Source organism: Colossoma macropomum, unplaced genomic scaffold (genome assembly GCF_904425465.1).
Source record: "Colossoma macropomum unplaced genomic scaffold, Colossoma_macropomum, whole genome shotgun sequence".
In the NCBI taxonomy this organism is placed as follows: Eukaryota; Metazoa; Chordata; class Actinopteri; order Characiformes; family Serrasalmidae; genus Colossoma; species Colossoma macropomum.
Window position 1 is genome coordinate 20,283,168 of NW_023494800.1, and position 25,786 is coordinate 20,308,953.

The 25,786-nt window shown below is 38.8% G+C and overlaps 3 protein-coding genes and 1 non-coding gene across 10 annotated transcripts in view; 3 read left to right on the forward strand and 1 right to left on the reverse strand.

Annotated features, from left to right (window-relative positions):
• The first annotated feature begins 700 nt into the window (after positions 1-700).
• Positions 701-2,896, forward strand: LOC118820082 (prefoldin subunit 2-like). Its single transcript, XM_036588211.1, has 4 exons — positions 701-842; positions 1,514-1,602; positions 1,905-2,028; positions 2,596-2,896. The coding sequence occupies exons 1-4, from the start codon at positions 750-752 to the stop codon at positions 2,779-2,781; spliced, it is 492 nt and encodes a 163-aa protein (XP_036444104.1). The 5' UTR covers positions 701-749; the 3' UTR covers positions 2,782-2,896.
• An 809-nt stretch (positions 2,897-3,705) lies between these two features.
• On the reverse strand, positions 3,706-3,787 carry trnas-gcu. Its single transcript has one exon. It is a non-coding gene; the product is annotated as a tRNA-Ser (tRNA).
• A 3,324-nt stretch (positions 3,788-7,111) lies between these two features.
• Positions 7,112-10,765, forward strand: zgc:110540 (deoxynucleoside kinase). Its single transcript, XM_036588216.1, has 7 exons — positions 7,112-7,349; positions 8,044-8,159; positions 8,834-9,027; positions 9,208-9,355; positions 9,535-9,650; positions 9,799-9,898; positions 10,251-10,765. The coding sequence occupies exons 1-7, from the start codon at positions 7,256-7,258 to the stop codon at positions 10,275-10,277; spliced, it is 795 nt and encodes a 264-aa protein (XP_036444109.1). The 5' UTR covers positions 7,112-7,255; the 3' UTR covers positions 10,278-10,765.
• A 5,809-nt stretch (positions 10,766-16,574) lies between these two features.
• Positions 16,575-25,786, forward strand: part of ankhd1 (ankyrin repeat and KH domain containing 1) — a 39,294-nt gene continuing 30,082 nt past the window's right edge. For 5 of the 7 annotated variants that reach the window (XM_036589080.1, XM_036589073.1, XM_036589075.1 and 2 more), the window contains exon 1: positions 16,575-17,017. In XM_036589080.1, coding sequence (XP_036444973.1) covers positions 16,742-17,017 — 276 coding nt within the window. In that variant the 5' untranslated portion in view covers positions 16,575-16,741. The remainder of the gene's footprint in view (positions 17,018-25,786) is intronic. The other 2 variants (XM_036589072.1, XM_036589074.1) reach the window with 1 other exon arrangement.

Here is a 25,786-nt window from a genome sequence, read left to right on the forward strand (position 1 = left end):
ATAAAATAGAATGAGGTACAGCTCGGTTAGAAGCCAAGCAGTGTTCGTGCACTTATCATTCAGCACACATTATGTTACAGCGCCCCCATCAGGGAAAATGTGATATTTTAAATAAGACAGGCACTATGAAGGGTATTACAAAGCAACGTTATTAACAATAAGACACATGCGGCTTATATTTTGAATTTTAAGTAATATTGTTACAGGTTTCTGAAAGTGAAAGGCTGAATCTCAAATCGCTCCGAGCTCCCTATATAGTGCACTGCATAGGCCATGAAACTATGCCTTCTACACTCAAATCGTTCACTAAATGTTGGAGCTTATGGCTGGATATAAATGGTTTTCTATTAGACATAGAAAGCATATACTAATTTGGGTGCAGAAGCCATTATTTCATGGTCTACGTAGTGCACTACACAGGAGGGAGCCATTTGAGATTCAGCCAAAGGTCTGGCCTCTGCCTAACATAAGCTACGTGCAATTATTCAGCATCAAAGAAATGACGTTGTATCAAAAACACTTAGGTGATTAAAATATATGAAAAAAATGAGATCATTAGATTAAAACCGTAATTCGTGAAATTATTTGTGAAAATTGTCAGAGGTTATTATTTTGTTGTAGACTATATTCAAAATAATCAACTTATTACTAAAGGTAGAACGCAGTGGTGCAGGACCTTTAATGTAGAATTGAAGTCGGTAAGCGGGCGGATTGGTGAAGAAGAGGAAGAAATTGTCACGTGTCTGAAAATGGCAGACGCCAACAACAGTGATGGGAGGAAAGATGCTAACAGTAAACCGAGCAGCTCCGGAGGAAAACAGCCTGGTCTCTCAGCAGAGCAGGTACAGACTCCATGATAGCTGACTGTGTTAAAACCCCTGTGTGTTACACTCTTGTTCTGTTGTCATTTACAGTATGAAACACTGCGCCTCCTTCCGTTAGCCTCTGTGTTTGAAGCTAACGTTAGCTATTCCAGTTCAACCGACAGTCTACTGTCTGAAGGACAGAGATCACGTTAGATAAGGAAAACAGAGCAAGGCGTTTTACTACCTGGTGTGTTCTGGAATTTAATCTTAATCTTTGTATTATTATTATTATTATTATTATTATTGTTGTTGCAGTTGTTGTTAGCCAAAGCAACCCTGTAGTCGGGGCTGTATAGTTTAAATACTGAATCAGAATTTCCCTTGGCACAGTTTCAACATAAATGTAAATGTAATCTAGAAAAATATAGATTTACACAACACACAAAGTAACGTACAAATTATATAAATTATGAGTAATGAGTGTTATTAATTATTACAAGTTTTGAAGCTGCTTCTGTACCTTAATCTTTTCCTGTGGTACATTTATTGAAAGTTAAAGTGATCTCACCGCTGTTGGTTTTCTGCTGAGTTTCTGGGGCTTAATTTAATCCCAAGGGCCTCAACCAAACGTGTGCTTTAGTAAATCCCGTCTATATTATTTGTGGAATAACTAATATCACACATTTGCGTCACTTAACTTCTGGCAGGTTGTTGCAGGTTTCCAGCGGCTGCGTCAGGAGCAGCGCAGTATGGCCACGAAAGCAGCGGAGCTGGAGATGGAGATCAGTGAACACAGGTGGTGTCATCAGTGTGACAGTAGAGGGCTGTTGAGTGTTAAATGGAGAGTTACATCATGTTTAAATCCAGTACAATTGTGTACAGTCTCAGGTGTGTGTAGTTAAAGTTAACATGTTTATGTAGTTTTGCCATCAGGGATTCAGCAAGGCAGACTGGAGAAAACTGAGCTTATATGTATGCTGTAATTTGTGCTATTATACTTCCATTGCGCTAAGTAAGGTTAGATTGTTTCAGCATTTGCAGAGATAAATTTGACAGCTTTCCCTGTTTTAATTGTGCTGCCCTAATTCTTTCCTTCAGTCTCGTAATTGATGCACTAAAAGAAGTTGACCCATCACGAAAGTGTTACCGGTTGATTGGAGGTGTACTGGTAGAGCGCACGGTCAGTGAAGTCCTCCCAGCCCTGGAGAATAACAAAGAACAGGTCAGATGCATTACAGAATAATATATATAAATTGTGTAGAGTATTTACTGGGGCAACACTGTTTCACTTTTAAACACTGTAAAATGTACATGTGGAAATGCACTCTTGAAATACCAACGCAGAAGAGTGACACCTTGTGTTTAAAGGGTGCATTTTGTATTTATTATCAAAATATAACATTAAATCATTTATTGTACCACAAAGACACTCATGTCATGAAAGCACAAAACGTTCAGCATATCGGCATATTTACACTAAAGTTATACTGATTTTCAAGTTTTAAATATATATATATATATATATATATATATATATATATATATATATATATATATATAATATGTGTGTGGAAAGGGCTACTATTTTACTATTTGGTATTTGTCCTCTGCAAGACTAAAGTGCCATCAATCCATCTGATTTTGACCCTCTAAGAATGTAAACTCCTGTATCCAGTATTTAGTTATAAATGCTTAAAGAATGCATATGAAATTATGGGACATTGCCAGAGCCTTGTCTTGTGTGAACTTTGTGCCTACTTCATTTGGAGTGTTTCTCTCTGTTCTTCAGATCTCCAAGATTGTGGACTCACTTGGGACACAGATGCAGACAAAGGGGAAAGAGCTGAATGAATATCGAGAACGATACAACATTAGGATAGTGGGAGAGGATGAGGCAGCGGGGAAAGCAGCCGTAGCAAAGCGAGAGAGTGAAGGAGGAGGCACCAAGGGTGGGGCAGGGGTATTGGTGTCATAGTAAAATCATTTCTAAAATGTGTAGATTGCCATGGTAGCATGTTGTTTCATTTGTATGTACATTTTCATGTATTTTTATTAACTGATTAAACAGTTTATTCACTAGATTCAACTGCTTTTCAAGAGTCAAGAAAAACATTGTCATCTCATCCATAAACAAGTATATTGAGGCGTGAAATAATAATTCCTTGAGACAAGACATGACCTGTGTTTGCAATGCCATGCAGTACAAATGAAATACAGTACAATAAATGCATGTAGTGCAAGTAAAAGCTTAAAGCCCTACAATAAATATGCAGGACAGAGACAATAATGTGTGAGCAATATTTAGGTGTGCAGATCTGAACAGATTTACCATCCAAATTACATGGGAGTAGTAAACCAAAACCAAAAATCCAAATCAAGAGGATTAGTAGGGAGTTTGTACTCCCTTCGCTGCAGTAACAGCCTCTACTCTCCTGAGAAGGCTTTACACTAGATGTTGGAACATTGCTGTGAGAATTTCATTGCATTCAGCCACAAGAGCATTAGTGAGGTCAGGTATATGATGTTGGAAGATTAGTTCTGGATCACAAATGCCACTCCAACTCATCCCTAAGGTATCAAATGGTGCTCCATCACTCACAGTATTACTGTCTCACAGCCCAATGCTGTAACTAATGGTTGACATTGGGCATGGAGTCCTTAGGCTCACGTGTGGCTCCAGAGTGTCCCATTCGACAATGATTTTCTAATCTTTTTCCATAAGATTAAACAAGCTGTGTGTGCACAATTAAACACGTGTGTACAGTGTGTGCACCTTAAAGAAGCTTAATTCAATCATACAGAAGTGGCGTCTGGATACTTTTGAACATACAGTGTGTGTAAAAATTACGTGCACAACGTACGTCGTAATTGTTGTCTGGATTAGAAAAACACGGCTTTCCGACGAGGATGGGATTCGAACCCACGCGTGCAGAGCACAATGGATTAGCAGTCCATCGCCTTAACCACTCGGCCACCTCGTCGTGACGACATGCTCTTTCTCAATGTACTCATGTAGCACTCTGTGAGAGGTATTTTGTTTTTTTGGCGTAGTTGACTGCGATGTTACATTTTGAAATAGTTTCTGCTAAAAACGAACTCGGCCCAAGGAGCGCGCTTTTGTCACTGCTGCCTATGTATCTAGCTAGGCTACAAAGGTTAGCAAGTTAGAGTTAACGTTAGCTTATAAAAGCCAAACCAAAGGACTTTGGTTATTTGTTGAAATGCTGGATGATCCCAATTTCTGTTTAGTTTGTCAGTAGCGCCTAGTAAGGCATTAGTTATATGTCTAAATAACAATTATTTCCACCTCAAGTTAGCATTCACCCTTTCTAGCTCAGCACTGCTGCCTTCTGCTGGTCACACAGAAGAGCTGCTTCATATTTCAGTGTTTTCTACGCGCTAACGCCCAAGTAAATTCCAGAGATATTTTTCATATTGAGGGCAAACATATTTGGTTAAAATCACAAATTACATTACGAACAAACAAACTCTTTAAGTACCTGAATGGGTTGCTTGCCAAGGCCCAGACTTGAGCAAATTCCTTCTGGTCATCCTCCCATTCAAACTTTGTCACATTAAACTGGGGACAGCCTTGTTGACTGGATTAGAGAATGCCACAGTGAATAAATCATAGTTTGAAAAAAGACATCATTTTTTGCCATACTGACAACCAAGAAGGTGGTACATATCCTGATGAACTGGCAAATATATTGTTAAAACAGCAACTATACTGACAGTCTGGCATCCAGAACTGGATAGTGTCTCATGATGGTAACAAACAGAGACAAGGTTGCTTGATAATTCATAGCCATCTTTCACCATGGCTTCAACAAATAATTGCCATGGCCCACGAAGTTCTGGGGGTTACAGTTGTGTACACTTGTGTGTAACTCCTGAGGTCTCTTCATTTCAGACAATTTGTTTCAAACTGGCATGTGGTGGCTGACAGTGGACACTGAGCAAAATTCAAGAAATTGCATCATAGTTTTCTTTCTCTACCTAACATTTCACTTCTCACTGTCAAGTGAACCTGTCCCCCTCTTTATCGTCTCCTTAATCTGCCTCTACAGTTCATCATAGGTTGGTGACCATGTTGGATATGCCAGACTAAAAATTAATACGATCTAGGATGGTCATACAAGGCCATGACATGAGGAAGTCAGAAAGAATCCTAATCCAGGAAACCTGGCTTCACTGGGTCTTTTGTTACCTCAGTGCTGAAAGTGTCAGGATTTTTTTGATTTTGCAAAAATAAACCTGTGGTTCATGGATTACTTTTGGCTCATGAACACTTCGGTCTAGAATATACTTGAAAATTACATGGCAATATGACAACATCCTGTACCCCCAGAGCCACACCTAGCTTGACTGTTCACATTTAAAGCAAAAAGGAAGTTTCAGATGAATGTGCTTTACTGAACCACAGGAGAAGGGCCTTGCTTCTAGAATCTGAACTGAGGCACACCATTCACATGACCTTGTCAAAGATACTGGGTTCTTGGAGGCTAAAAGACTAAGCTCTTTGACTCTCACATACTCACTAATAGCTGTAGTAGAGGAACACATGTTCCTAATTATAATGTTGACAGCATATCTACATTCATATTGACCAGAACCATTCAGTTATGGAGGTAGCAAGTTAGAAATGTATGGCAAGTTTCAATGTTTTGTTATTTATATTGTATACTCTTAGGCAAGTTATACTCGTGTAATAACTCTGATATCGATTATAGAGGCCCTTGTAAGTATGAAGTTAAATATAAGCCAAATATATTGTATCTGTGAATTGTGATTTGAACAAGCGTCACTTCAGCTCATAATATTGCAGCATCCACCACGGGCCACGCTGTCGGGAGGAGCTAAGGAGGTGTGGTCATGCAAAATCGCTCTCGGGAGGACCCACACTCCTGGTGTAAAAACAGACATTTGTTGTTGTTTATGCTGTTGTTAGTGTGTAGTTGCATTTATTAAAGTAATTGTGTCCAGGGAGGGTGGGCTTTTCAGTCTAACTAGTGGTTATGAGTGTCTACCCTCTTGAATGTTGTGTGCTCCCATGTAACCCTCTTCCCGTGTTTCATGTTGGTGTAGTGCTGGGCTTTGCCTTTTGAAATACCACTACAAAGTAAATGGTATTTGCTTGTATGTGCAACGCCTTTCTATAATGCCAATGCTATGGTGTCAAAAGTAGGTGGTGACAGAGTGGTGGTTCAACAAACTTGAAAACAGATGGAGAAGAAGACATTGCCCAAAGGAAGGGTGTGCTCAGCATTACACCTGCCCCAGGCTGGAGAAACTGGCAAAAGTCTTCCACCAAGAGTGGCACACCTACCAACTGGGAAGCGACAACCATTCAACTCATATCACTGTCAGCCAAGTCGATGTGAAAGGAAGGAGGAGGCTCCCATTTGTGTTTGGGGGCCTGAGCCAAGGGCCCAAGTTGGTGGATCTCCAGGTGCGGGGCTCACTGTCAGGTCAAGGGCACCTAGGCTTTTCACAGGTGGAGTGGGCACCCCATGGCACTTGTGCTGGCTGGGACAGTGGACTGGCCAGGACAGTGGATAGATGAATCTCACACCCTGAGACTTTGTATGGGCTGTGTGGGCTCCCAGGATGGCCGACCCTGGAGGAGGGCTTGTATTGCGTCCTCCATGTGCTGCACTGCGGTGAGGAGCTTAGTGGGCTGTGGCCATGCAAAGTGGCACTCGCGTGATGCCGCTCTCCCAAGACTTTTATTATTGTTTAAGCTGTTGCTGTTGTTAGTGTGTAATATATTAGAGTAATTGTGTCCAAGGAGGGTTGTTTCTGAAGTGTAACAAAGGCTTAGAAGTGGCAAGCCTCCATGAATGTTGGGTCCTCCTGTGTTACCCACTCCCTGTGTTACGTGTTGAGTTAGTGCTGGGCTGGGCATTTCTTCCTCTGTTGAAGTGCCTGTTCAAAATACACAGCCTTTGCCTGTATGCCCAAATTATCATGCATTTTCTTCTACACAGAACGTAAAACATATACAAAATGTTCTTAATGACAAAGTCAAATGTACATGATGTAATGTGCAAAATGTGTTAGGCACCATTGTGTTTTATGGTGAATTTGCTTTTAGGAAAAATCATCTTGATAAAACTGTCATAAGTCCAGCTTTTCAGATACAATGAATTTTTAAATATTTTATTAAAAAAAACTGAAAATAGGAAGAAAAAGGAAGAAAATGTTGAAATTAATTTTCCTTTCTTACCGTGAAAAAATAAAGTGAAAGACTCTTTCACTGTAACTACTTCCTGTTCCAGTGTGTGACGCCCTCTGACGTCATCGAGTGCCGGGAAGATTGAAGAGCGGGTTCAGTCTGTACTGAGCAGCGCGCGGAGCTGAGCAGAGTTGTAGGTTTGTGAGAAAAACACCAGACAGAGTCTTGATTAATTTTTCTAGCCGCTGTGTTGGTAATATCTGCTCTTGCCATGGCTACCCCTCCTAAGAGAATGTGCTCCAGCCCTGTTTTCAACAACAGCTTCGAGAAGAGAGTCAAGAAGATCTCAATCGAGGGAAACATTGGTGAGTTCATTGGCGGTAGTTTTAAACCCTAGCTGGGTTATTCTGTAATGTACATTGTGTAGAAACAGTGCAGAAGACTGTGCTTATTTGATTGCTTATATCGGTTAGGATTTTTTTGTGAGGTTACTTTACTAGATTTGTTTTCTTTTATGTAACTATGTGTTAAAACATCGCAGGTTGTTTGGCGCCAAATACCTTTGTGTGTGTTGAGTCGGGTTCAGCTCAAAAATAGGCGGGTTAACCAGCTAACGTTAGCAGCCTGTTCACTTCAGCTCTAGCTATCTCAGTTATGAATACATATGTAATTAACTGTTGTTTTTAAAGTGAAAGTCTAACTGTAAAGTAGTGTAAATCCTATTTCAGAAATAATTTCCACGTTTAAGCTCCTAATATTTTCTTGGGTCGTTTTGTAATCTGTATGACCTAGCATGGCTGACTAGCTGCTTAAGCCACATTTGGAAACTGTTAAAATTAAACCGGGGTAGAAATGATTATTTTAAATATTCCCCAAATACATTAGCGAGGTGAGAATGTCAGAGAAACCTGGTATACTGAGTGAGCTTGTTCGTTAGGTCCGTAAGAGATATGAGGCATTTTAAGATTTCTCTTAATGCCATCGGTTTCATTAACAGACTGCTATGACTACACAAGTTTATTTTTCATAGAAGTGATTTAATGTCTGTTTGCTGAATAGCTGCTGGGAAATCGACTTTTGTGCGGCTGCTGGAAAGAGAGTCAGATGAATTCGAAGTCATACCGGAACCCATTGGGAAGTGGTGCAATGTTCAGACTACAGAGAATGAATATGAGGTACGGAAACTGATCCTTTTCCAGCCCCTGTGATCTTGTTGGATATGCAGTGGTTCATTTTGCTGCACAGAATGAGATCAGACTGGACATAAAAGACTTCATGGATGTTTTAACTGTAGCTTCTATTTAGAAAGTGTGATAAAAGCACATGTTTGTTTATTTGTTTTATGTGCTTGTTCGTTTATTTATTTGCTTCTTTAAGGGCTGGAGAGCAATTTCAGTAGATGACTGGTACATAGCATAATTTCACATCCATATGGTATACTATAAAAGAAACCAATACGGTTATAAGGTTGTTTGTTTCAAATCACACCCTGATTTCTGTCCAGAAACGTTTCAAAAATTTGTGCACAATTCAGTCATTGAGATGTTAAAAGGTAATTCAGAGTGGTTTTATGTGAAATGGTAAACACTTGGATTTCTTTGCAAAGTTTGGAAACCAGGGGTTGTGATGTCTATAACACAAATGTAGCTGCTTTATTTACTGTCCAAAATGACCAGTGTAATGTTGATCATGGCAAAATAGTGGTAAATCTAGGGGAATTTCTTTCATTTAATTTTCCTCACACCTTACCTGCATGTACCTCTTCAGCATGAATGGGTTTTAGGATTAGACCAAAACCTTATCTCAAAACTGTTTGATCCCTGCCTAAACTCTATCTTGATCTCTTTAGGAGCTCAGCACATCCCAGAAGAGTGGAGGCAACCTGCTGCAGATGTTGTATGACAAGCCCAGCCGCTGGTCCTACACCTTCCAGAGCTATGCTTGTCTGAGTCGTGTTCGTGCCCAGCTTCAGCCCCCATCTGCCAAGCTGCAACTGGCAGAGAAACCAATCCAGTTCTTTGAGCGCTCTGTCTACAGTGACAGGTATCTGACAAGTAATTCAAAGAATTTGAATACATGTACAATCCTTAATGGACATAAAAAATCATAAGCTTATGAAGAGATTGGAACTTGCATACTTATTACATGCATAGTGGGTATTAAACGTTCATTACGCCTGTTACATGTGACCTTTACACTGAAGTGGTCTGTGTTATTTTGCAGATATATCTTTGCTTCAAATCTCTTTGAGTCTGGAAATTTGAATGAGACTGAGTGGGCCATCTACCAGGACTGGCATGGCTGGCTCCTCTCTCAGTTTGAGTCTGAGATTGAGCTTGATGCAATGATCTACCTGCGAGCAGATCCTGAGGTATAGCATATATATAGGAAGCACTTTGGGGAGGAGGGTGAAAATTCTGCAAGGAAATATTTTTGTTAAGGCTGCTTTTTGCTTTGCATTCAGGAAATATTTGTCATCTTCTCAAACACCGAACATACAATTCAAGGACTACAGTACATTACAGTCTAGTAATCGTTGTGTTTTTGCAGAGATGTATGCAGCGTCTTAAATTGCGAGGACGAGAGGAAGAACTGGGCATTCCTCTGGAATACTTGGAGCAACTTCATTATAAGCATGAATGCTGGCTCTATAACAGAACTACACAGTGAGTCCTCTTCCTAATATGTAATTAAAAGTGCATTCTCATTTAAGATTTGGTGCTATTAAACAAACAGAACTAATTTCCTCTTCCAGTTTTTATTGTTCCATTTTATTACAATTTGTATTAAGAGACTAATTGCTGTTATCCTCAGGCTTGATTTTGAGTACTTGAAGGATCTCCCCATTCTGGTTCTGGAGGTTAATGACGACTTCAAAAATGACAGAATTAAACAGCAGGGAGTGATGGACAAGGTAAATATATATGCAGAACAGTTTGAATAAAAAAATAAATAAATAAATAAAAAAAACTTGCATACCAAGTATTGTAAGCTGCTGTGTGATAGTGGTAAATATACTCTTACCATTTACTTTGTAAGTGAGAGTCTAAAGTTGACAGGAAGCTCAAGTGTTTAGACAAGGTTGGATGATACAACAAAAATATAATGTTTTCACACATCTGTGTTCTCTTCCCCCCTCCCCCCTACAGTCCAGTAGGTGTTTAGTCTGGCACCTACCCATTAGAAAAGGCTATTTAAAAACTTTTGATAACATGTAAGGGAGAACCTTGCAGTAAGTCTGTTTGCTCTATTCTGTTTAATTACAGGTGAAGGAGTTCCTGAGTACATTGTGACCTGCTACAGTCAAGCTCTCACTTCACTGGACACCTTGTTTTGCTAATAGGTCACCCTTTTTAATACATTTTATTTAACTTAAATATACCTCATTCAACTCTGGAGGGGTACATTGTATTGTTTAAGTATTGCATATGAGGTGTTATAAATTTAAAGGCATATACAGTGTCAACTGCCAAAATTCCATTAGGCATAAAACAACCAGAGCTTTTAACCTGACCTTTTTAATACTTGATCATCAATACAGCAGTTTTGTTGCTGAACTTTCTGATTGTAATTCTTGTGATAAATTGTTTGCTTAAGCCGATAGCAAGCGAGTGTCCCATGTGATTTTGGTGCTGTTGCTTTTATTTGTAAATATGTATTTATGTAAATTGCATTAAATGGTGTTTTACAGTGTTTGTGAGTTCTTATGTTATTTTAAAAAGCTTTGTTTTCTCTTTATTTTAAGAGTTTTTTTTTCCTCCTTACAAAGGCCTTACAGATAAGCTTATAAACAGCCAACAAACCACACAGTCTGCACAAACATATTAATATCCATATGAACAAAGTTCCAAGTCCATAAATAACTATAAAACAAAATACAAAAGAAACCATCTAGGTATATCGTTTTCACATGGGGAGAAAACATTTTGATATAGGTAAGCCTGAATGATATACATATTGTCACTGGGGGATAAATGAGGTATAAAACCTCGTATTTTTCATTTTTTGACATTTGGAAAAGCCAGTTGATGTTTGTGTCAATTTTATGATGAATGAACCAATATAAATCGTCCAAAGTTACTTGGATGTTTTTTTTCCTCTTCTTTTCCTCTTGTAAAGTTACATTTTTGGATATACAATGTTTTGTTCTGATACTGACAATATATCACCTATCAAAATGTGTACAGTTCTGTGCAGTAGTAACGATTTGCCTGATTTAAAGCACTATATAATAGACTCAATATAAGTTGATATAAATACAGCAAAAGGTAACAAGAATTTAGTGATTTCAGAAAAGTAGTTTAGGGTGGAGTTCTGGACTTCACCTTGTCACCTCCAGTCATCGCATAGATTTGTTTAAATCCATCCACAGCCTTCCTAATTTAATTTAACGAAGCAGTGATTAGCCACAGCAGGTATTGGATGATAAATACAAATAATACCAGGCTGCCACAAGGAGAGGGTTGGTTAAAGGAACACAATGTACATAAAATTACTGTTTATTGTATTAATATAAATGTTATTTATTCTAATAATGTTTTTTTTCTGAGCGAATAAACATACTTACATACTTACTGACCAATTAAAGCTTATAAACATAGTTTTCTCAGGTGCCTAAAACTTGCAAGGTACTATATATTAACCGAACAGTTACCACTGGCATACGCTCTGCAGATGCACCTGGTCCTACGTGTAATGTACAGGTCCCAAATCTTGAAGAACTCATCCTACAATGTAAAGCACAGGTTAAGCCCTCAAGTGTCCGTTGTGCTGTCTCTTCACTACTTTGATTTCCATGTAGTCCTGGGCAAATTCTTCCAAGCTTCAGGATTTAACACTTTATTTTTTGTCCATATGATCTATTATGTTAAGGTAAGGGCTGTAAGGGGCCAATTTAATACTGTGTTTTAATTGTGTTGAGGACTATTATGCCAATAGAAGTTTTTGCCAACTTGTACTTACTTTCTTCAATGTATAGCTTGATGAAACCCCCGGTCCATGAGAGAATGTTATAGACAGCATACATCTTAACAGTTCGTCTCACATTACGGGCGTCTTTGAGGATCAGAAGTTTACAGCCTGGATTTTCTAACAGTTGTGTCTCCATGGTCTTTAAAGAGTGGCGATCTTGTGGCGATCTGCTTATTTTTTTACCAAGAACGGCTTCTTAGCTGCAGCGTGCCCTGCAAGAGATTGTTTCTTTTAAGATGACTTTTCACTGTCAAAGTGTGTCCTTTGGTGCCAAATGACTGCCCTTTGCTGAGAAAGCACTTCTCCGGATTTCCTTCTGTCCCTCTAGGAAGTGACCTTTAAGTACTGTTCATCAGATTTAGACAGCTTCTTGGGTCTTATTTGTGTTTTCTGTCTTGAACTTGCCCACCGACAACTTGAATGCCACACTGTGAAACTCCAGTTTGGTTGGCTATTGCACAGTCACTATAGTTTTGATGCTACAAAACAGATTTTTCTGTCTGTCAAAGTGTTAACTTGGCATTTCCAAACATCTTTTCAAGGCACCCCAGTATTGGTAGTTTCCACCCATGTACTGGTTAAATCGTTAAAACTTTACTGGCTAATTAACATGTTATTAACTTGAATCAAGTATGCTGGTGGTGTAATTTAAGAAATAGAGGGGAAATTTGAGGACCAAACCTGTGTTTTCTAGCCATATCACAAAATAACAATGGCTTGTTTTTTAAACAAAAATACTGTTATTTTATTGTTTTACTCTTTTTATTGCTTATTCAATAACTGCTAAGATATAAATAGCTTGAAACACCTTTTTGGGTGGCATGTCACACAGCAGACTTACTTCTGTAGCAAATCCTAATACTGACAGATCACAGTTGGGGTCAGTTCTGAATCGAACTGAGAAATGGTGTCCTTTATCGGTTGTTTATGAAAAGGAAAAGGTGGTATTACTCCTACGTTCCCAATTAATTACTTTATAAACTTACGTTTTCTTAACGTAGTTGTAGCGATGCTTTGAACGAATAAAGATTCTTCATGTTTTTTAACAGGTCTAAGTTGTAGATTGCTAGCATTTGACTCTATGTTGAATCCCTGTTGATGTATAGCATAACAGTAAAATGATAAAACCCACATTTCTCTATTGAAGTCCAATAAAATATAGAAATGAAATCATAACGTCCAGTGAATATCATATCTCCGAGATCATGTCAGCTTTACCTAAAGCTGAGGGATTTAGAATTGTTTTTATCAGGTGATTTATACAGTTGTATACAGGTCAAATAACACACTGTTGATTTTTAAGTGAAAGTAAATTAACTACAAGGAAATGAAATATGTCTTTTTTTCTGCAAATTATAGTGCACAATTACTATTTATTTGCTATGTTGGAAAAACAAAAGATAAAATATAAAATGTGCCAGAACTCTAGCGTGATCATTGAGAAAATAAACAGTGATTGTGTATTAAAATGTGCATATGTGTGTTCAGTATAGAGGATATGTACTTAATTTCACTTAGAAAATTAACACAACATATAATTTGACCAGGGCACCCAAACTTTCGCATGTGATGATGTATTATTGTCAAACATGTCCTTAACACTTTTAATCATGCTACAACTGTGTATTCAGCCAGCTGAAAGGCTCAAACTAATATACAGAGTGATTCAAAAAGATTCATCTGATTTCAAAATTATTTATTTCACTTATAAATCATTACAGAACAATGCAGTAAATTATAAATTGTAAATAAGCATAAAGTTTACTATGTAATTTTACAAGTGCACAATATGAACCTTCTCCAGCTCAATCCCATACCCAATTGAACATGTCTGGTGTCACTGTACTCATGGCTCTTTCAATGCGATTTCGGAGATCATCCAGCGTTGTGGAACCAACAACGAATGCTCTGAGCTGTTGGAGGTTCACTGCCGACAAAAATGCTCAGTGCACAGTTATGACAGATTCACTCTTGTTGAAGTGGAGAGCGCAAAACGCTTTCTGCTCAGGGGTCACATTTCCTCGCAGACTGAAAGGAGCCATGTTCCAGTGACAGTTAGAAACTCTATGACCCCCTCTTTCAAGTGGTATGTGATTGGTTCCTAGGCACCTCACGGTTCTTAAAATATGGCACTTTAAAATCGGATTAATCTTTTTGAATCACCCTGTATTGTCACTGTCTCTTGGCATCTTTCATGATTTGTAGGGAACCTATACGTTACAATAGCTGAAAATTCTTTCATATTTTGTTTCTTTAGACCCTGCCGCACTACAGCTATTGTTAATGATGAGATTCCTTTACGGCTCAAAGATGTAATTGCACTCTTGCAATTATTGCTGTTTATGGGCTTTCCATGAGTACTCCAGTTCTAGGTTCACATTCATGGTGAGGTGAGATAAGTTACAGTGGCACTATCAGGACCTCAAAAATATCAACTGCACTGCAAAAATGATGTCTTAGCAAGTGAAAACATCTTAAATGTAGTTAATTGTATGTCATTTTTCCTTTTTATTATTTTTTGCTTTTTGCTTATCCATTTAACATGCAGATGGACATGCACAACTGAACTGCACTGGAATTTCATGGAGCTCAGTTCCAATTGTGCATGCCTGAGTATTTTCAGTTCTTTCGTTTGGATTAGAACTGGTGTCTACATTCATAAATTGATCCCAACTTTGTGACGGATATCAACAGACTAATGCTACTTGTAGTAGCTGCCATGGTTGGAGCTCATCAGTGCAGTTGGAGCATTCTAACCATATGGTAAAAGCAATGCTGTCTCTGAGTGGTTGGTCTACATTGCCAGGTGTAATAGCTGTTCTAGCTGTTTATTTAATCTATTTAAGGTATCTCCTTTACAAGCCTGTGCTATAATGACAAAACATATATTTGAATGATTTTGAGCTGTCTAATTTAAAAAAAAAACTCAGGGACTATTCAACACACAAGATCAGGGCACATAATGTACATTTTTTGTTAATTCTTTTGATGTGTCAAATATTCATGCACCTAAATTACATTGATTCTGTAACAAATGACTGGGTGTCTAATTTTTAAAGCAAACACGTAGCAGTTTATCCAAGGGTGCATATCCTGCATTTTGTCTTGTATTTTAATTTATATCTATTATTTATTTTGTGGTCTCTTTATGAGTTTTGTATTGTGCACTAAACACCAGGTGCTGTGTGACGCTCAGAGACATTCAGCAGTGCTGGAAGTTGTCAACTGGCGGTGTGCATAAAGGCTGGATGTCAGTGCCAGTGTGTGCTCTGTTTTTCACATATGATCATATGTACTGTCTGCCTGACATATCTGGTTTGAAGTAGCTTTAGGACGGATACATGTAAATAAGCTCTGTTCTAACTGGCTGCACTATATTGTGTTTTATTCAAAGAGCAGTCTAAGCTGAAACACTCAACTTTAGCCTGCATGGGTGGAGCTAAACCACTATAGGCTGAATAGGCAGATATATGTAAATATTGGTTTTGTGACATCACAAAAACAGTTCATTAAAATTTTAGTGTAGTAGTGGACAATATTGTAGTAGTGGACAACAGAGTCTGTGGAGTCAGCAGAACTTTCTGAAACTTTCATATATATATATATATATATATATATATATACACGTGTACATATATATATATATATATATATATACACACACACACTTTTCTAGATACCGGTACTGCACAAATGATTGAGTTAATCACTTCAGGCACACGACATTAATGCTGAAAAGAGTTACATCCTATATATCTGGTTGCCTGCTGATCCGAAACATGCACTAAATCCGTTGCTATCTGAAATGTCTATGATGACATGTATGTCATATGAATGTATATGATGACAATAAAAGTCTGTTTACATTGCCCTCCAAGTCCTGAGTTCAGTGCGAATCGAAGTAGGCTTGAATGGAGGTTTCTCTGGAAAGGGCAGGGTGGTAACAAGTGCAAACAGTTTAATGCAAATGAAGCGAGAGACTAAAGAGATCAGTGCATGTTAGGTATGGATAAGGTAAATCCAAATCCCTTCCAAACACATTATCCCCCATGTACTACACTGTCAAGACCCTTCGCCCACACAGCTGAAACAATACAGCTGAATAAAATGGAGAGTTTTAGAGTTGTGAGAGTTTTGCTGATCTCTGCTGAGTTTAATGATGCAGTAGACTATTTCTCTTGCAGTTCCTATACTGTGCAAGTTGTTGCAACACGATGAAACTAACATACACATCTCATTCACTGACAGGTGTTAGAAGTGACAAACTCTGAACTATACCAAGCATTACTTATAACTCAGTGAAAACATAACTTTGTCCCGTCATAAGACTTGTTACCCTGAAGCAAATTAACCTCTACTTTTCTTATAAAGACAAAAATAGGCGTATCCAAAGGGCGGGAGCTGCTGACAGGCGTGTCGGTGTCCAATCGTCTTTACCGTACAATGTTTCCTGGCGTTAAATCTTAAAGCCCTCCCGTAAACCAACCTTAACGCCGCATGCTTTCGCTCGAGTAGCGTGCACCTCGACCAATCGGACTCGTGCGTCTCACGCCAGCGCCCAATCGCCTTTGAGTATTTTGAAAAGAGGCGGGCCTATACAGAAATAGAACAAAGCGGGGTAGGTTGTTAGAAAGTTAATGGCTTGGGGGAAAGAGAATCTCTTCTCGCTTCAGGAGAGTTTGAGGATTTTTCTGAAGTAAAACGTGATAATTTTGTAACAATACAACCCCAAAGAAGGCGAAGGGACAACGTTACCTTCACGAATAAACATCTTATTTAGGAAAGTATGCAGGATGCTGTAGCCGGGACGGCAATGCGGACGGACGGCTTCGAGGACGAGATTGACTCGGTGACTCCGCGCTCCCCTGCGCTGGGGATGGGGGTTGGAGCCACACCAGGAGCCGGACTCGGAGGCCTCGGCTTAGGCGTCGGTGGCAAAAAGGTCCGGCTATTTGGCGAGGCTGGCGGGCCCGCTGCAGATAGACTTGACTTCAAACTCACAGCAGCCGCGGTCCTCTCCTCGGGCCCCGGATCCGGCAGCGACGAGGATGAGGTCTCCGAGGTAAGCTAGTTCAGCTAGCCGAGTCCGCCGCTAGCTCGGCTAACTCTAGCTCGCTAACTAAACCAGGGTGAGGGCAGAGACTGGGCTCTTAAGCCACCAAACCCTTCCGTCGTCCGAGTTTTATTTAAACCCCCTAAAAGTAAAGGTCGTTGCCTTCCTTTACAAAATGCATTTTTGCCCCACAGACACGTTTAATCGTCACAGTATCTAAACATTTCAGCGCGATTCTCGCAACCCACGTTGCCACTTGCGTTTCCAAATAGCTCGGGTTGCGGCGAGTTAGCCAGCTAGCATGGTCCTGTGACGAAGGCTGCGATTTGGGCCTAAACACAGCAGCGGACAACGCCATCGCCTGCTACTTCAGTTTTTGGTGCCGTTTAGTCTGGCATCCACAACTTTGTCAGCTGTCTGTAAGTTTCGTTCGTGTCGTTTGGAAGCCAGCACGCGTTTCTCATCGCTGAGGAGCTTTCTGGAATGACACCCTGCAACATATTGATGCCTCTAGTTAGTATAAACGTCGTTAGCTTTACGGCTAACTGCTTCTCGCTAGCTACGTAACTCTAAATATTAGCTCGTAACGTTGACTAGCTGGGCTTATCTGTCGTTAGCTGGCTCGCTGTATTCGTCTCTTTTTCTGCTGTAACAGTTGTGACCCTGTCATAATCTAAAGAGATGAACTGGTTTGTACTGTAATGTGTTAGCTTTGACGTTTGCACGGGTTTTACACATGACCCCCTCTGTTGTGGATGAAAAGGTGCTCCATGTTGCAACAGTCTCTTTAGTATAGTGTCAACAGAACGGCTCTGGCTAGAAAACGGATTTGGTCATCTTTGCAGGATCTAATTAGCCATGAGACCAACACGCCTTAACCAGAAAGTGGAGGCCAGCACGGTTTCTTCATGCTGGGGCGACGGTCTGTAAAGTAACTGACGTTGTCATCAAACGTGATCACCAAATGTTTGGGCAGCGCACAGTCATCACTCGCCTTTGAGAGGCGAACCTGAGAGCCAATTTAGCGTCTGTTTTCTGTTAATAATCTGGAGAGTATTTCCATAAAACGAAATTGATATTTTAGTAGCGCCCATACTTTCACAGTGTTATTCTGCATTCAGGTTAAAACAACTTTAACCTATTTCTCAGTGTCAAAGACTTGGGCTGCAGTAAGAGATCTGATGTAACCATTATTTGGCAATGGTTGATATGATGATTATAAAGTTACTGTAATGTTTGGTTCATGGCAAACTTACTGTTTAGCAACCTTCATATTTATTAACCTACTAACAAGTTTTGCTTAAACATAAAAATTGTAATTTATCTCCTGCTCAGTTCTGAATCTTAGTAATGAACAAACGTGAAGATGCTGTAGTAGTCTCAAACAACAAATAGACCCCATTTCAGAATCCATCACTGTGAGATGAATGTGATGTTAGAGGATACTTGGTAGATGTGCACGCACACTCATGCACACACCCCATGCTTACAAAACATACACCTCTTGTTTTTCAGGGTTGCACATGATTCTTCTCCCCTTCTGTCTGGAGGACAGGGGTGTGTCTGCTGCCTTTTATAACTTGTAATAGGGGCCAGTGTCCCAACTCTTGTGTTGTTGGTATTTTGTTTGGAATTTGGGGGGGAGGGGTACTTAAAAGGGACCTGACATCAGTCTCAGGTAGGGCCCAGATTTCCAACAAGAGCCCCTATTCAGTCTTCCCAGCTTCTTTCATCCCTCTCCTGCGCTTACAGTGTCTTTCTTTGCACTTCTGGAACTCTTCTCACAGAACACTTGTCAACATTACTCACACATTTGCCAACATTAAATTGCGTTATGTAGACCTAATTAATCTATAGAATGTTATCATTTTTACCTTATTAGACCTTAGGAGAGGAGTTTTCGTGAGGAGTTGGGGCCTTATCCTGATGAGATTACTGATCATTTAAATTTTGTTTTGCCGTTATGCTCACTCAAATGTTTAACGTTTGCAGATTTCAGCAAATTTTATCTGCATTTGGGAGATGAAATTAAATTGTACTAAATTGATATTTGAGCATAAATGTTTTTAGCAGTAACACCTAATCATTAGCATTATTGAGCCATGACTGGGGAACCCACCCATAGATGATTGTGATCCAGCTCACAGAAATGAATTCCAAATGAAATGGACTTGGAATGTAGAAGTAAATAATATTTCAGTATTTAAATGGCTATCGAGTGAAGCTCTGAACTACATAAACACTTCAAGCCCACAGTCTTTTTGATGCTTCAGTTCCAGTTATAGCTGACTGCTTTTTGTTTTTCTACAAATGACAAATTATTTGCTGCAGCCCAAAAGGTGTGTATCTTTTAGTGCTCCTTACCACCCTTACAGTGACTAAAAGTCCTATGAGGAGGCACAAAAGAGCTTGCCTGAAGTATGTGGGAATCAGCTGGGCACTAAGGCACTGAAACACTTGCCTTGACTGTGTGTGGAAAATTATATATTTGTACATGTCAGTGTGCACACTGTGACAGCAAGAAGTTCTAACTTTTTCAATAAGATGTTCTCTTGCCAAATATAAATAACCTTTTAACAGTTTCTGTTTGAAAATACATACAAGGAAAAGCGCTTCATAGTATATCCAGGGAAATATATAAGGTATAGTTTGCTTGTGTATATATAACATGCACACAGGATAAAACATTCCTCATTGGTTGCCGGTGACTGCAGATTCTAGGTTCTCATTTGCCCGCAAAAGGTAAATTTCTGAATGTGCTTCTTAATTTGTACTGTTAGGACCGACTGTTATCCATTATGAAAGTTACATGTAAACATCTGCCCAGGTGTTCCCATTAGTACTTTAGGATTGAGTAAATTAGACATTAGTTTAATGTCCCTTGAGGAGACACTCCTAGCAGAATGTAAACTAATAAAATGTGATTGCTCTTGAATGGCAACATTTGACCTATTGGTTATAGCTTAATGCATTGCATCCCTTGGGTGAGTGATTAGGTGGGGTGCCAAGTGTCTTGTGGGTTACGTGGCCAAGCAGCTCTGTTCCCAACAGCAAGATCAGATAGTAATCCTGCTCTGGAAAGATGCTGACCTTAGGTAGTTACACTAGTTTGTAATTTGTGCTTGTAAGATGTTATGTTCATGTTGAACCAGTGTCAGTATTGCTTTTTTATTATTTAAGCTTTTTTCCGTTACCTTTAATGCATCCCTTTAACTGAAATGGAAACACTGCTAACGTTCAAGTGCAATGAAAGAGGTTTTTTTTTTTTTCTTTTATTAATTGCAATGTTAAAACTGTGAAGGTAATGTAATATTTTTGAACCAGTATTTTTTTTGTGTGAGTTATCTTAAACAAGTCTTTTTGTTTGTAGCTCAAAGACTTGTGGAGTGGATATAGATGAGTAATGAGTGTCTGGTATTAACAGTCACAAACAGGAACCAGCAATATGTGGAACAGTTGTACTAACAGTTGTTTAGGGTCTTTTCTGCAGGTGGCTAATGTATTGGTGCAACACAGGAGTGCCTAACTTTGACATAAAGAGAAAAGTACTATGTTTTGTTCAAATAAATCAATGGGGTAAGGCTGTCAAACAATTTAAATAATGAATCACGACGAAAAGAACGAGTCACAATTGTATTAGTTTGTGTGGTTAACTGTGATTAATTGCATTTGTCTTATTTGTCCTAATTCGCCGGTTACAAAACAGTGTGTTTTGTCACTATATGAGTGGCAACAGTAAACTTCATCAGAACGTGTATATATAAGCTTAAATAATTCAAATTGAATCGGAATATAAAACCACACGTATTACATGAAAATAATGTTCCATTTTCATTACCGACGTCTAGCGAGCGCAGCGGTGGTGGCATGTAAAAATTCCTCCACATTTGTAGACTCCTCGCTCTGAGATCATTACGCCTTGTTTCGGGGTAACCGGAATTTTCTGCTTCGCTGTTGCTTTTGTTAGTTTGGGGGTTGATTTATCGATAGGTCTCATGCAAGCACTGTCCAGTGTAGTCTGCTGATGGCATCCTCCAGTGCTAATGTTACTGATCTTATGGATATTGTTGGCATCACAGGTATGTTTTGCTTGTAAAAGTTACTTTGGGTTTGATGTTCTTTGGTGATAAACATTGCTGCACTGTGAATTTAAAGGAAATTAGAAATAATAGGAGAACTTTCAGTGGAACATTTTATCAGCTGTATTGTGGAGTTACGGCAAGTGTGTGAGCAGCAGTGCTTCTGGCTGGAACTACATGTGATTTGAGTGGCCATATTAGGAAAATACATGAAAAAAATTAGTGGTGTTAATAATCTAACGTGTTAACACATTATTAATCACTAAAACAGACACATGAAAATGTTGTGCTGTAAAAGTTGTGTGTATGTACTTAAATTTATCAGGCTTTGGTGATAAGACAGAACTGATGTATTGACTATTACTCCAGTGTTTTCAGGATTAACTATGAAACTTCTCAGAATGTGAACACTGGTGTGATTTACAGGAACATGTTTTGTAGTGTAAGGTTTTCAATTGGATATTTATTAATTTGGAGATACCCCACGTAGACCAAGCACTGCTACACCACACATGAAAATAACCTTGTACTTATGTGTGAATGTGGTGTTTTATGGAAGTCTGAACATGGTGACCATTTTCAAAATTTGTTTATATGTAGTTTTTAAAAATGTTGTGTATGGCAGTAATTGAGATGTTTACCTCTTATAAACATGTCTCAGCACTTACTTATTAAAGAAATAGCTGTTTTTAAAATTCTCCAATAACTTTTTTAAGCTTTTGCAACTGATCATTATCATGAACAGTAACTCTTATCTGTGATTTTCTTTTTAGGAGATTCTACCATATTAGTTTTGTTAAATATGTGAAAATACTAGGGATGCATTGATACCAACACTGGTGTCAGGTATCGACCCAATACCATGCTCATTTACTCATATGATTACTCATTAATACCAACTGTTAGCATGTGGCATAAACCTAGTGTATGCTGCTGATGAACAAACGACTCAAGCTGGCAGTGAACGAGGCTCTGTTCTCAAAGAGAAGTGTTGCTGACCCTGTGGAGGCTGGACACAAAGTTGTTGGTTACTTTAAACACTCCACCTTGGCAGATACCCACCAGAAAACACCGTGTGATTTTGGCCCATTTTTAAACACACACTAACACACCCACAGCCTCTTCCCCAATACATGTGGAGACACATAGGCTAGCAAAACAGAGGAGTAAAAAAGTCGACATTTGCTACCAAAGTCCGTATATGCTGACTTTACTCTGTTGGACTGAATAGCATTATGAGATATAAACGTTAATATGGTGTTTTTTATTTATTTAATTTTTTATTTTTTGTAAAATAGGCTGAAGTCTGACTGTATTGTCCTACTGTGTACATCCACACGTGATTTTAGCTTCAGTACACAGTGTTAGCAGTGTTGCTGTAGTTCAGTTTCTCAGCGTGTTTGCTTAGTACTCGAAGCAGTGTGCTTTGGATGAAACAGCTTTATTTGCAGTTGTTTATAGACAATGCTGTCTGTAGGGGCTGCGTTTTTACGTGGCATGGAGGGAGTTTTTTCGTACAGTGTGATTATGTAAATCGTAGGCTTTGTATGTAGAATAGATGTATGACGGTCTATTCAAACATACAGTGTGAGTAACCAAAGAACAAGATTTCTATCATCGCACAGTGTCTGGCTTTAGAGGACATTCAGCTACAGCTCAACCAACCAAACAAAATACTTCAATAAGATATAAAACTCCACAAGTGAGCTCCTTGGATGCGTTATCCTCAGGTATGATTCCTGCTGCCGCTGCTGCTGTTGAAAGAGACAGATGAGGACTAAAACTTTAAAACATACTTTTCACAGCTGTACAGAAGCACTTTTCTGATGTGGGACAAAACCCACTCTTCTCCACTGCAGTGCTACTCCGTCCAAGGTAAATAATCTGGCATATCTAGTAATGCAATTCATTTAAAATAGCCAGATTTAAATGATTTAACTTTTGGGATACATTGCACTAATTTGCACTAACTACTGTTAATTTAAAGTAGGTTACTCCGTATGGTATTGGACTCGATATTGGCGAGTATTATTAAACATGTTTGTGCACGTTCTAAGTCTAAAAGAAATGGTATGTGCACTACTAGAAAAAATGCGAAATTCACATACGTTGCACAAAATATTACATTGTTGACTAAAATTATTTTGGTTATTTTCCTTAGTATTACAATTAGTGATTGGCAGTAGTCATAGTGCGCTTCAGTACACATGCTGTATAGTTGTGTGGTTTATAAGGACGCCAGCAGAGCTCTCAAGAACTGACAGATGTGTCTGTTGCAGGTCAAAATTTGTCCTGATGTTCTCGTGGTAGAATCTGAAATATTCTGTCAACAAATGATCCCGTATATCATATACTACATGAATGGACAATATTTATTTATGTACACTACATATTTAAATCTGGCTTTTTATCTGGCTGGTTTTCCTGGTTTTCTGCTTTTTTCAACTTACCAAACCTCAGAAAAACAAAATATTAGGTTGCATATCATGTATTGTAAAAATGTTTTTGAATATTGAATTATTTTTGCCATATTGCCCACCCCTACTGTACAAGATTAAGAAAATATTCAAAAATAGGTCATCCGTTCTAATGGATAAATGAAATTTAACCATAAAAGCATCTTTTGTTCAGTAGTTTGCATTAGAAAATGGCATTTCAGATGCAGGTTTTGGAAATCTTTGTTCCCAATTTTTCCAGTTTCTTCCAGTCTTTCCCAGAGCAAACTGAAGAGTTTAACTGTGTTTCATGTCTTTGCCAAAAATTGTCAATGCGCAATAATGTTAAAAAAAATAAATACCAAAATCATATTGCATATAATTCATAATAAAAAATGGCCTAGCAAAAAAAATTGTGATTATGGAACTGATCATGATTTTTCTTTCTCAAGATTTGAAGTATATCTGTTGCTGTGCAAATACTTTTTACTACAAGCTGGAAGTTGGGCTGCAGCCACACTTGACTAAATGTTTAGCTTTGGCCTTTCTCCTTCTTAGATGGAAATGGGTCTATGTGCATAACCCTTTACTTCTCTTTCTTTTGTCTAAAGTATTGAGTGAGTACTGATATGTCCAGTCTGATATTTTATGGTTCATTTGTTGTGTTCTGGAAGGGCAGTTTGCATTTTTTTCATGTTATTTATTTTGTAAACCTCTCCAAATTAATGTTACATTACCTCGACCAGCGGTACAGAGAAGATTTAGTCCCATGTGTATATATCTGCACTGAGAACGAAAGATAATATGCATTAAAATCTTGGATATCGGTACTGGCTCAATAGTGGCAACAACACAAGTAAACAGTGCATTCATACTTCACACTACTTCTAGCATAACAGCTAGAAGCTGCATTAAAACTGACACTGTTGACAAAGTTTTGAAAAGTGCACTTGAGTTTAATTATTTCAGTAGTTTTGTGTTAATGCTGTGTTTCAACTAACAGTGTAATTGTTTTGGACTAGTATGCACTTACATAATGAACGTAAAAAAAAGAAACTAAACCTACATATAAATTTGCTGGTAAAGGATAGGATGCACTGATACCATTTTTTTCAGACTGAGTAAGAGTATATATTTAGTACTTGCCGATGTATAGCTGTAGTTTTGCTCCTCTTCTGTGTTTTTCAACATCAGTCTCTATAATGCCGTGACAGCAGGAATCAAGTCTCAGGCTCCAGCATCTGAGGAGCTCACATGTGGAGTTTTATGTCTTTTCGGGAGTCTTTTGTTTGGGCTGTAGTTGAATGTCATTTGAAGCCATACATACACTGTGATTTTTAGAAATCCTGTTCTTTGGTGACTTACCCAGTACATTTGAACAGACCATTGTGTACGGACAAAGCCTGTGATTTCTGTACTCACAGTGTACGAAAATGCTCCATCCATACTGCGAGAAACGCAGTCCCTACAGGTAGCTCTGTCTGTAAACAATTTAAAATAAAATTTTATTTTTAAAAACATGCTGCATGCCGAGTGCTGAGCTAACACGGAGAAACTGAGCAGAACTGCTAACACTGCACTGAAGCTAAAAGCCAGAGGTGGACGTACACAGTAGGACAATACGATCTCTCTACAGCCTGTTTTACCAAAAAGAATCACCGTATTAATGTTTATGGCCTGCTGTTCTGTTCAGTCAGACAGAGTAAAGTTGGCATATACAGACTTAGGTTGCAAATGTCGACTCTTTTGCCTCTGATTAGCTGGCCTATGTGTCTCCACCCATATTGGCAAAGTAGTTGTGATTGTGTGTTTAAAACAGGCTGAAGTCACAGAATGTATTCCTGGTGGGGGGAAAATACCAAGGTGTAATGTTTAAAGTGACCGATGACTTTGTGTCTGACTGTCACATAGTCAGTTAAGACTTTGCTGTGTAAGCAGAGCCTTTTACACTGCGCTTGTGTATTAGCACAGCAGCGTACAGTTGGCTTACGTCACACAGCATCAGCTGGTATTATATTGTTGGTATCACTGAATTTTTATGAGTGCGAGTATGAGTAAATGAGCACAGTATCGGAGAGATACCCAGTGCCAGTGTCAGTATGGGTGCAGCCCTAGTCAGGGAAAGTAAACATGTAAAAGAAGTGAAAACAAAATTCGAAAAAAGTGGGAAAATGCAAGCAGTTTTGCAAAAATCAAGGAGCTTAATTCTTAGTGCCCTGCTTTAGTGATGAACACACATGGTTCGCTGCCATGACTGTGAGAGA